At 39.7% G+C, this 11,949-nt stretch overlaps 1 protein-coding gene and 1 pseudogene across 1 annotated transcript; one reads left to right on the top strand and one right to left on the bottom strand.

Moving 5' to 3' along the window:
• The first annotated feature begins 1,875 nt into the window (after nt 1–1,875).
• Nucleotides 1,876–2,834, top strand: LOC110333967 (putative vomeronasal receptor-like protein 4). The gene has a single exon (XM_021215776.1). The coding sequence runs from the start codon at nt 1,899–1,901 to the stop codon at nt 2,793–2,795; it is 897 nt and encodes a 298-aa protein (XP_021071435.1). The 5' UTR covers nt 1,876–1,898; the 3' UTR covers nt 2,796–2,834.
• A 4,540-nt stretch (nt 2,835–7,374) lies between these two features.
• LOC110334286 lies at nt 7,375–8,143 on the bottom strand (annotated as a pseudogene).
• Nucleotides 8,144–11,949: the final 3,806 nt, after the last annotated feature.

The raw sequence follows: 11,949 nt of genomic DNA, 5'->3' as shown, positions 1-11,949 counted from the left end.
GTGTGTGTGTGTGTGTGTGTGTGTGTGTAGGTGTGTGTGTGTGTGTGTGTAGGTGTGTGTGGGGGGGGGTGTTTAGAGTGCACACTCCTCTTCAAATTGGAGCAGGGTGCCTCACAGTTATAAGTTCTGCTTTCTGAGGTTGAGAGAGGACTGCTTTAAGTTCAAGGCCAATCTGGGTAAATTATTATTCACCTATTCAAAAATAGAATTAATCCTATTTTAAGAAACAGAACAAAAGCTCCAGACCTTCTTGTGAAAGGGAAGGGATATCAAAGAATTAGGGAAGAGGACTGGGAAAGGGTTCAGAGGAAAACCTAAGATAACAGCTTCCTGTGCAACGTCACACATTTCTTTCTTTGGCTGGCTAGTTCTGGTTCATTTGTTTTAGTTTAATGTTAATATTGTGAATGCTTTTCTTTTCTTCTTAGCTGGCCCTATAAAACAGATGTTGCCTTCAGTATGCTGAGTATATATTCTGTGGCTTTCTGAATTCATTCATCCCATATTTAAGAGTATTCTGGTAGAGTGTCTATGGTCTTTTTAAGTGTAGGTTCCCTTGTATTTCCATCAGTATTTCTTCACTTGTGTATTTTATTTCTATGTTTTTCTCTTCCTCATTACCTGCCTAAGATGCAAAGCATTGGAAAGAGGAGGGACAACATAGGTCATCAAGGGTGGCAATGGGGAGAATACAGAGAATAAATATGTGAAAATGACACAGTACACCTTTTATTCTGTATAGTTCATCTGCATTGGTAATAACAAAACAAATCCATCCATGGATGTCTTTGGCAGATTCAGCAGTAACTGTGGGTCTTATCTAATAGGGCTTACACTTTGACTGGACATTGAACTACAGAAGACCAGTGAATATTTCTAAGTAGCAAAATTGACACTGTTGTGTCTAGCTGGGTCTGGACCCTCACTGGCATTAAGAGAAAATGAAATTTACATATGCATATGTATATGTCAATGAAAAACTTCGGGCTAAAATTGGGCTAAAACTGGGGGAAGAGTTACTTTCAGTTTATCTCCAGATCCCCCCACCTCAGTGGTCCAAAAGGAAGCAAGGTAAGGAAATACACACATATATGTAGTAATGAGCCTCCAGAGTTAAGATTAGCCTGTCTCGTGGCATCAGGGCCCAGGACTTAGGGGGCTGACTACATCCACTCTCAGTACGGTAGTTCCAATAGAAAGCTGGGCCTATTGACGATAACTTTAAAATCTTAATTTATGTTCCTCATTATACAATTGTAAAATCGGTGAAAATATTGGTGCCTAAGCACCTAAAATAAAATAATAGGAAAGAAACATAACTTTTTCTAATTGAAATCCAAAATGGTATACTTGGCAAATAAGAGGTGCTGTAGAAATCAAAATGTGGTTAAATTTGAGAGGTGTTCAATAAGTTGAAACAATAAAACTTCACAGATATTGTTTATGCCACATGGTACAGACAGATAGATTAGCAAGAACACATGATTTACAGAATGGGATTACAGGAATGTGATAGAGTGAAAAATATAATGTTTAAGAAATACTGGTTGGGACCATTGGTGTTAATGCAGCCATGATGAGACTGAGTATAAATGAGATATAGCAACATTTGAACAACTAAATTAGATTTTATAGTGTAATTTACATATATAACTAATTTTTTAAAATAGGTCTTTATGCATTTATATAGCATTTGAGTCTATATAGCATAACTCACAGAGTGTGCCACAGAAGAAAGTTATGTGTCAATAAATCTAAATAATAGCATATATCATTACTTTATCCTCCAGACAAGTGAAGGAATTAGGAAGGTGTATTGACGATGCCCATCATGATTTAATGATGATTTCTTCCAGATAGTGTTTGTAGGATCAAGTACTCTTGCCTCAGATCTAAGGATGGTTTTAGACCCTGCCAAGGGCATAGTCTTCCTCTGTCTCACTGGACTTGGCACCGTTGGGAGCAGCTTAGTTTTTGTGAGTTACATGCACATGTTCCAAAGCACTGAGCAGAAACCCATACACCTCATTCTTGCTCACTTGATACTTACAAATATCATAATGCTTCTTTCAAAAGGGATGCTGAAGACAATAGAAGCCTTCAATTTTGGAAACTTCTTAAATGACACCAGTTGTAAAGTTGTTGTTTACCTGGCAAGAGTGTCCCGGGGCCTCTCCATCTGCACCAGCAGTCTCCTCACTGTGGTCCAGGCCATCACCATCAGTCCCAGACACTCCATGTGGCAGAGGCTCAACCTAAAGACCCCACAACACATTCTTTCCTCGCTGCTCTGCCTGTGGATTCTCAATGCCTTGATCAGCATGAACTTACCATGTTACATTAAAAATGTCAATGTTCTGAACATAACACAGTTTAGGAAAGATGGCAATTATTGCTATTTTCTGTCAGACAGCTTGATAACAAGATGGATTTTTCTTGCCCTCATGGTCCTGAGAGATGCACTGTTTCAGGGTGCCGTGGGAGGGGCCAGTGGCTACATGGTATTTCTTCTCCACAAGCACCGCCAGCATGTCCTCTACCTTCAGAAATCCAAGCTTCTCTACAGAACTCCTCCTGAGCTGAGAGCTGCTCAGAGTGTCCTCCTTCCGATGTTGTGTTTTCCTTTCATTTATTGGACAGATTGTTTTATTTCTTTATTCTTTACTTTTTCCATAGAGAATTATTCTACAATACTATATGTTCCAGAGTTTTTAACCATTGGTTATGCAGTTCTCAGCCCCTTCATGCTGATTGACAGAGATCGACATCTGACTAAATGTTTTCATATTCAGTAAAAGAGATCAGACATTGATAAATGTCCAATGATCATTCTAGCATGCAAATTAGAAAACTTGATAGTTTTGTTTTGGTGCCATTTAATACAGGATCTACTAAGAGTATTTACATAAAGGTGGATTTTTCACTCACCAGATGGAGACAGTGCTGAGCTAATAATGAAGCTGAGGAAAATTCAAAGCCTCAACTGTTTCTTCATCTTGCCATCCTTCACAAAATAGCTTATACTCTCTTGTGTCTATAAAAGATCGTTCATGATCACTACTTCTAGTAACAGAAGGAGTCATGGCAGAACACCATCAATACATGTCAAAGGCAGTATATATTTATCACAGTGAATCCCATTCAATTATACTGTTAATATATTAACATTTACTTCTCAGAAACAAACGACTTAGAAATTCTGAATAATTATTTTCATAGTCACACTTTGACTGAAAATTTCAGTTCTAGATTCTATCTTTCAGATATACTTGTTTATGTTTATTTTGTTTTAGTCTTAATTTGAGTGTTTGAGAGAGTCTTTGTAAATAGCTCTGGTTGGCTGTGGATTTCCTGTCTGAACTGGTTTAGCTTAGTCAAAGGGGTCCTTCTGCCTTTACCTTTCAAAGTGTATATATATTAGAAATAGAGGGAAAGCCCTCACAGGTTGAACCATACATGTATATGTACCGTATATGTAGCAGAGGATGGCCTTGTTGAGAATGAATGGGAGAAGAGGCCCTTGGTCCAGAGAAGGCTGGATGCCCCAGTGTAGGGGAATGTGAGGGTGGGAGGTGGGAGTGGGTGAGTGGGTGGGGGCACACCCTCATAGGAGGAGAGAGGCAGGAGGAGAGAGGATGGGATAGGGGGTTCCTAGGGGGAGGGAATCGGGAAAGGGGATAAAATTTGAAATTAAATAAATAAAATTTCCAAGAAAAAAAAAAAGAACATGTAAATTGTACCTGGCATAGTATAAGATAGTAGAAAGTAATTAAGAGAGGGATGCATGAGCGGCTTTGTCACACACCGAGTATTGTTGGAGGTGGCTACTGGAAACACTAAACATTAGAACACAGTTCCCAGTCAAACACAACTACTGAAGGAAACTCTGCACTAGCTTGCCTATGAGTACTGTTATACTTGGCTTCAGCTATAAAACTGACACACCCTAGAGCCACCTAGGAGAACAGAACCTCAATCAAAAACTTGACCAGGACAGATTGGCTTATTCTAGTATGATTTCTAGTGTTTCATTTTTCTTTTTTTATTGGTTATTTTACTTATTTACATTTCAAATGTTTTCCCCTTCCCCAGTTGCCCCTCCACAAACCCCCTATCCCTTATCCCACTGCATCTATAAGAGTGTTCCCCCACCCACCCACCCACTCCTGCCTCAGTGCCCTAGCATTCCCCTACAATGCCCTACAATGGGGCGTGGAGCCTACACAGGGCCAAGGTGCTCCCCTCCCATTGATGCCAGATAAGGCAGTCCTCTGCTATATATGCAGCTGGAGCCATAGGTCCCTCCATGTGTATTCATTGGTTGGTAGCTTAGTCCCTGGGAGCTTTGAGGGGTCTGATTGGTTATTATTATATTATTGCTCTTTTTATGGGATTGCAAAACCCTTCGGCTCCTTCAGTCCTTCCCCTAACTCCTCCACTGGGATCCTTGTGCTCAGTCCAATGGTTGGCTGCTTGCATCCACCTCTGCATTGGTCAGGCTCTGGCAGAGTGTCTCAGGGGACAGCTATACCAGGCTCCTTTCAGCAAGCGCTTCTTGGCATCAGCAATAGTGTCTGGGTTTGGTGTCTGCAGGTAGGATGAATCCCTAGGTGGGACAATCTCTGGATGGCCTTTCCTTCAGTCTTGCTGCTCCACTCTTTGTCCCTGTATTTCCTTTGGACAGGAGCAATTCTGGATTAATATTTTGAGATGGGTGGGTGGCACCGTCCCTCAAACAGGGGCTATGCCTATCCACTGGATTTGGCCTCTACAGGTTCTCTCTCTGCTTTGTTAAGAATTTCGGCTAATGTTATCCCTGTTGGGTCCTGGGAACCTTTAGGGTCCCTAGCATCTGGGACTTTCTAGTATCTACCACCAGTCCCTCATCCCCCACTGCTACACACCTCCATTCAAATTCCTGACCCTCTGTACTTCCACTGTCTCCATACCTGATCCTGCCCCACTTTATCCCTCCCCCTCCTCTCTTCACCCCAGATCCCTCCCTCTACTTCCCAAAATTATTTTCTTCCCCCTTGAGTAGGACTGAGACATCTACACATTGGTCTTTTTTCTTCTTGGGTTTGATACAGTCTGTGAGTTGTATCGTGGGTATTCATAGCTTTTTCTTTTTTCTTTTTTTCTTTTTTTCCTTTTTTGACTAATAGCCACTTATCAGTGAGTACATACTAGGTGTGTTCTTTTATGACTGGGTGACATGATTCAGGATGATTTTTTTTTTTTTGAGACAGGGTTAGGATGATATTTTCAAGTTCCATCCATTTGCCTAAGAATTTCACGAAGTCACTGTTTTTAATAGCTTCATAGTAGTCCATTATTTTCTGTATCCATTCCTCTGTTGAGGGACATCTGGGTTCTTTCTAGCTTCTGGCTATTATAAAAAAGGCCACTATGAACATAGTGGAGCATGTGTCCTTATTACATGCTGGAGCATTTTATGGGTATATGCCAAGGAGTGGTATTGCTGGGTCCTCGGGTAGTATTATGTCCAATTTTCTGAGGAACCGCCAGACTGATTTCCGGAGTGGTTGTACTAGCTTGCAATCCAACAAGCAATGGAGGAATGTTCCTCTTTCTCCACATCCTCGCCAGCATCTGCTGTCACCTGAATTTTTGATCTTATTCATTCTGACTGGTGTGAGGTAGAATCTCAGGGTTGTTTTGATTTGCATTTCCCTGATGACTAAGGATGTTGAACATTTTTTAGGTGCTTCTCAGCCATTCGGTATTCCTCAGTTGAGAATTCTTTGTTTAGCTCTGTACCCCATTTTTTGACAGGGTTATTTGGTTCTCTGGAGTGTTACTTTGTATATGTTAGATATTAGCCCTCTATCAGATTTAGGGTTGGTAAAGATCTTTTCCCAATCTGTTGGTTGCCTTTTTGTCTTATTGACAGTGTCCTTTGCCTTACAGAAGCTTTGCAATTTTATGAGGTCCCATTTGTCAATTCTTGATTTTATAGCACAATCCATTGGTGTTCTGTTCAGGAATTTTTTCCCCTGTGCCCATATGTTCAAGGCTCTTCCCTACTTTCTCCTCTGTAAGTTTCAGTGTCTCTGGTTTTATGTGGAGTTCCTTGATCCACTTAGACTTAAGCTTTGTATAAGGTGATAAGAATGGATCAATTTGAATTCTTGTACATACTAACCACCAGTTGAGCCAGCACCATTTGTTGACCATGCTGTCTTTTTTCCACTGGATAGTTTTAGCTCTTTATCAAAGACCAAGTGACCAAAGGTGTGTGGGTTTATTTCTGGGTCTTTAATTCCATTCAATTGATCTACCTGTCTGTCACTGTACCAGTACCATGCAGTTTTTATCACAATTGCTCTGTAGTACAGCTTGAGGCCAGGGATGGTGGTTCCATCAGAAGTTCTTTTATTGTTGAGAATAGTTTTTGCTCTCCTAGGTTTTTTATTATTCCAGATGAATTTGCAAATTGCCCTTTCTAGCAGAACTAAGTTGGAATTTTGATGGGGATTGCATTGAATCTGTAGATTGCTTTCAGTAAAGATGGTTGTTTTTACTATATTAATAGCCATTTTGAACATATTAATCCTGCCAACCTATGAGCATGGAAGATCTTTCCATCTTCTGAGATCTTCTTCGACTTCTTTGTTCAGAGACTTGAAGTTCTTATCATACAGATCTTTGACTTCCTTAGAGTCACACCAAGGTATTTTTATGTTATTTGTGACCATTGTGAAGGGTGTTGTTTCCCTAACTTCTTTCTCAGCCTATTTATTGTTTGTGCCACTGATTTATTTGAGTTAATTTTATATCCAGCTACTTCATTCAAGTTGTTTATCAGGTTTCAGAGTTCTCTGGTGGAATTTTTGGGGTCACTTATATATATATATTATCATATCATCTGCAAATCGTGATATTTTGACTTCTTCCTTTCCAATTTGTAGCCCTTTGATCTCCTTTTTCTTTTCTAATTGCTCTGGCTAGGACTTGAATAGGTAGGGAGAGAGTGGGCAGCCAAGGCAAGTCTTATAAAGGATAACATTTAATTGGGGCTGGCTTACAGGTTCAGAGTTTCAGTCTGTTATCATCAAGGTGGGAGCATGGTAGCATCTAGGCAGGCATGATACAGGCAGAGCTGAGAGCTCTACATCTTCATCTAAAGGCTGCTACTGGAAGACTCACTTCAGGCAGCTAGGGTGAGGATCTTAAGCCCATGCCCACAGTGATGCACCTACTCCAACAAGGCCACGTTTCCTAATAGTACCACTCTCTGGGCCAAACATATTCAAACCATCACACTGCGATACATTAGAATGGTAAAGCATAGTCATTTCTGTGTATATAGAATTATATCATAAATATGGTGATGTGAAAAATTCTTTTCTCTCAAGGGATACAGAAGGGCTTAGCAACACAGGCATCCCTTGTGATCAGGACAAGTGGGCTGAGAACAGCATAAATAGATACTAACACTGCTTTTACATTTAGTATTGTGAAATCATTTGTCACTGTGGAACCTATAAGTAAGAAGAAAATGGCATCTGCCAAATAAAAGATGAGGAAACAAGTCATGAGAGTGAGAATCTTCTGGATAGCTCTGATTTCTGGCCTGCAAATGTTTGCAGACCTGGAACTGTGAAAGTAGAAGACACGGACATGATGTTCATACAGATAGAGAGCTGTAGACCCACTGCTCTAATCCATCAGACCCTGCAAACTGACATCATGAAGATCCATGAGAGGGAGGAACAACCACTTAACTGTGTGCCTAGATGGCAGCATATAGCAATACCCAGTAAACACCCCAAATTTAGACCTGTTCATGCTACTGCCTGCTATGATATAGTGAAGCAAATTGGAACTTCTCAGGGAATTAAAGATCCAAAAGAGGAGGAGAATGGCAAGAATATATCTTGCAATGTATGGTTTGAGCTTTCCTTCACAGGGTGGTTCTGGGACTGATGGTGACAGCCTGGACCACGCTAAGGAGACAGGTGGTACAGATGGAGAAGCCATGTGTAACCCTTTCTAGATAAATTATAGTTTTATAACCAATATCACTTAGGGAATTTCTAAAATAAAAAATTGTGGCCATATTTCTGACCCCTATACAATAAATAATGATTTTGTTTTAAAAAGCCAAGTAGATGAGAATAACATGTTATTCTCAGGACCTATGATGAAAGTATATATATATATATATATATATATATATATATATATATATATATATATATATCAGAAATAAGATGATGTTCCTTAAAAGCTCCAAGTCCAAAACATAAAATTGTTCTTCAGTTGAGGTCACTCCAAATCATACTTATCCCCACAACTAGGACACACCTTTTGAGAAACGCAAGCAAGTTTCATTCAGACCTGTGGAGAGTCAGTGTTCAGAGAAAAAAACAAAAAACAAAAAACAACAGCCTATTACATCCTGAACGAAGTCATCCTTCAAGTAAATACTGACCTAGGAAAAATTGTAGCTGCTCAAAGATGTATAATACTTACCCAAATGGGTTGCTTCCCTGGAAAATTTACTTCTCCAACTCTGAATTGACCTTGGCAATAAGTAACACATAATTTATTTAGGTAGTATAGTGGGTAGCATATCTCCTTGCCTTGAGTGGGAAGGTGTGATTAATTATTGTTCCCTATATTCTCATACATGGAATCATATTAATGGTACCCCATCCCCAAAACACACACACACACACACACACACACACACACACACACACACACACACACTTCTAAGTACTTTTACTGACTATTAACTATGAATTTTTCCCCAAGGAACCCTAACTCTCAACTTAGGCACTGTTTCTTTAGACTCCCAACAAGGCAACCTACCATTCTTTAGATTAGTCAAACAGGTATTTTATCAGTCAGTAATGTTTTTGCACTACAAATAGCAAGAACCTAAGTACCATCCCGTGGTTTGTGTAACTTTTCACATTCCATTTTCTGAATTCCCATTCTGTTTAGAGTTAAAAAGAGGACTAAAGTTTAAATCATTTATTTTGCTTCCTTTGTACAAATCACAAATAGTTTTATATGAGGACCTAAGTCTACTTTCTTTCACTTTTTAGCAATCTCTGCTGCTCATCAAATTTATATCTGAATCACATTCAGCTTCTCCTGAGCAATATAACACTGGCACTTGCCATGTGACAAGTGTGCATGTCATATTCTCTTCCTGATCTGATTTCTGTCATGATCCTTCATAGCTCAGTGCTGCACACAGGGCACGCATGCGCCTCCTACAATTCCCCTGAACCTCAGTACTGTGTTACCTGTGAGTCTGCTTTTATCAGCCCCTTGGTGCTCAGAAGACCAGAGAGATGCTTTAGTGTGTACGTTGCTTTGAATAATCCTGTTATGGAATGCTTTAAAAACAGCTTATGTATAACTCACTGCGTGTTATGGTTATACTATCCTCTTGAAGAATATAGATCCACCACGAAAACCAATACTTGTCTGGTTCATACATTCTTTTCACTCTTTCCTAAATGCTCTCTTAACATCTTTAGATGCTGAGTCCCAAGCCCAAGTGGGTCCCTGAGAAGGCTCATACCACAAAAAATGTGGGTGGAGAAGAGTGGGTCCAGAGAAACTTGGAATTCCTTGCATAAACATAGTGGCATTTGGGGGTGGTGGTGTTTTTCTTTCTCAAAATTTTGTCTTATTTTATCTAACCTTCTCTGATGTTCACTGAGAAGTATAAACTAGCAATGCTATGCACCCCTCTGAGCCTAGACTATCTTTCTTCATGCTCTATCAGAAAGTATACATTTCCTATCCACCATTTTTTTAACTTTTAAAATTAAATTTAAAGTTTATTTTGTATGTCCCTGCATGTGTTCATATGTGCATCTCAGCATGCATGTGGAGGTCAGAGGACAGCACGTGGGAGTCAGTTTTCTTCTTCAGAGACAGGTCAGGCTGTCTGGGTGTCAGCAGGTGACTTTACTCTCTGAGTCATCTCTCCAGCCCCAGTCTTTTCTTAATGTTGTACTACCTCTCCATCACTCAGATTAAAAACATCTTTCTCTCCTTCTCCACGTTCTTACATCACTTCCTTTTGAATCAAATTATACAGACTAACTTCGGTACTGATTTGTCTGGTCCTTTGTGTCAGACACTTAGAAAATGGCTTTAACATAAGAGCAGTGAGAATTACAGGAGCAATGGATGTTACCTACACAAGTCACATTTGCATCAAAAAGACAAGGAGGTGGAGGGATGGTGAAAGACCTGCTTCTTTTGCAGAGAACTTTACTTTCTTACCCACGTCATCCACATCATACCACCCATGGCAACTTGTAGCTCTAGGTCCTTGGCTCCTAAATTCTCTTCAGGCATGTATGGGCACCTGTACAAATGTGGCATACATTCATACAGACACATACACATAAATAAAAAGAGATATATTAGAAAAAACAAGCTATTTAATAACCTATAGTACAATATAATACAAACGACTTAAAAGTTTGTATATATACTACACATTCGTGCAAAAATTAATGCCTATTCATACTGAAAAGTACATCCATGAAGAACCTACAATGTTTATAAGGGTTCTAGTCTGATATGACATGTAATTTTTAAAACATAAGGCATACCCCTACCACACACTATACTACAATATCATGTTTAATAATTATGTCAATATTTTCATAAGTTCACCATCAGATTATGAAAACCATTTCAATAACAATGAGTGGATCCAATATAAGAAATTAAACAGTGGCAGGAGAGAGCCCAGGCTGCAGAAGCAACATAGACTCTGAGACAGGGTCCACTTCAGGCCTTCATCTTCAGCCAGGAAGCAGGACTGAGCTCCAGACCTCTGCTCACCTTCAAAAGATGGAGAGATCTCCCACGCTCATGGACTGGCAGGACTAACATAGTCAAAATGGCTATCCTGCCAAAAGCAATCTACAGATTCAATGCAATCACAATCAAAATTACAATTCAATTCTTCACCGAGTTAGAAAGGGCAATTTGCAAATTCATCTGGAATAACAAAAAACCTAGGATAGCAAAAACTATTCTCAACAATAAAAGAACATCTGAGGGAATCACCATGCCTGACCTCAAGCTGTACTACAGATCAATTGTGATAAAAAAAAAAAAAAAACCTGCATGGTACAGTGACAGAGAGGTAGATCAATGGAATAGAACTGAAGACCCAGAAATGAACCCACACACCTATAGTCACTTGATCTTTGACAAAGGAGCTGAAACCATCCAGTGGAAAAAAGACAGCATTTTCAACAAATGGTGCTGGCACAACTGGCAGTTATCATGTAGAAGAATGCAAATTGANCCATTCTTACCTCCTTGTACAAAGCTCAAGTCTAAGTGGAACAAGGAACTCCACATAAAACCAGAGAAACTGAAACTTATAGAGGAGAAAGTAGGAAAAAGCCTTGAAGATATGGGCACACGGGAAAAATTCCTGAACAGAACACCAATGGCTTGTGCTGTAAGATTGAGAATCGACAAATGGGACCTCATAAAATTGCAAAGCTTCTGAAAGGCAAAAGATACTGTCAATAAGACAAAAAGGCCACCAACAGGTTGGGAAAGGATCTTTACCAATCCTAACTCAGATAGGGGACTAATATCCAATATATACAAAGAACTCAAGAAGCTGGACTCCAGAAATCAAATAACCCCATTAAAAAATTGGGTACAGAGCTAAACAAAGAATTCTCAACTGAGGAATACTGAATGGCTGAGAAGCACCTGAAAAATTGCTCAGCATTCTTGATCATAAGGAAAATGCAAATCAAAACAACACTGAGATTCCACCTCACACCAGTCAGAATGGCTAAGATCAAAAATTCAGGTGACAGCAGATGTTGGCAAGGATGTAGAGAAAGAAGAACACTCCTCTATTGCTGGTGAGATTGCAAGCTTGTACAACCACTCTGGAAATCAGTCTGGCGGTTC

This window comes from Mus pahari, chromosome 16 (genome assembly GCF_900095145.1).
Source record: "Mus pahari chromosome 16, PAHARI_EIJ_v1.1, whole genome shotgun sequence".
Classification (NCBI taxonomy): Eukaryota; Metazoa; Chordata; class Mammalia; order Rodentia; family Muridae; genus Mus; species Mus pahari.
The sequence above is the reverse complement of the archived record's forward strand: the minus strand, read 5'-3'. Positions and strand labels throughout refer to the sequence as shown.

Coding starts and splice junctions, on each gene's coding strand:
- LOC110333967 (XM_021215776.1), top strand. CDS start 1,899: ATGGTTTTAGACCCTGCCAAGGGCATAGTCTTCCTCTGTCTCACTGGA.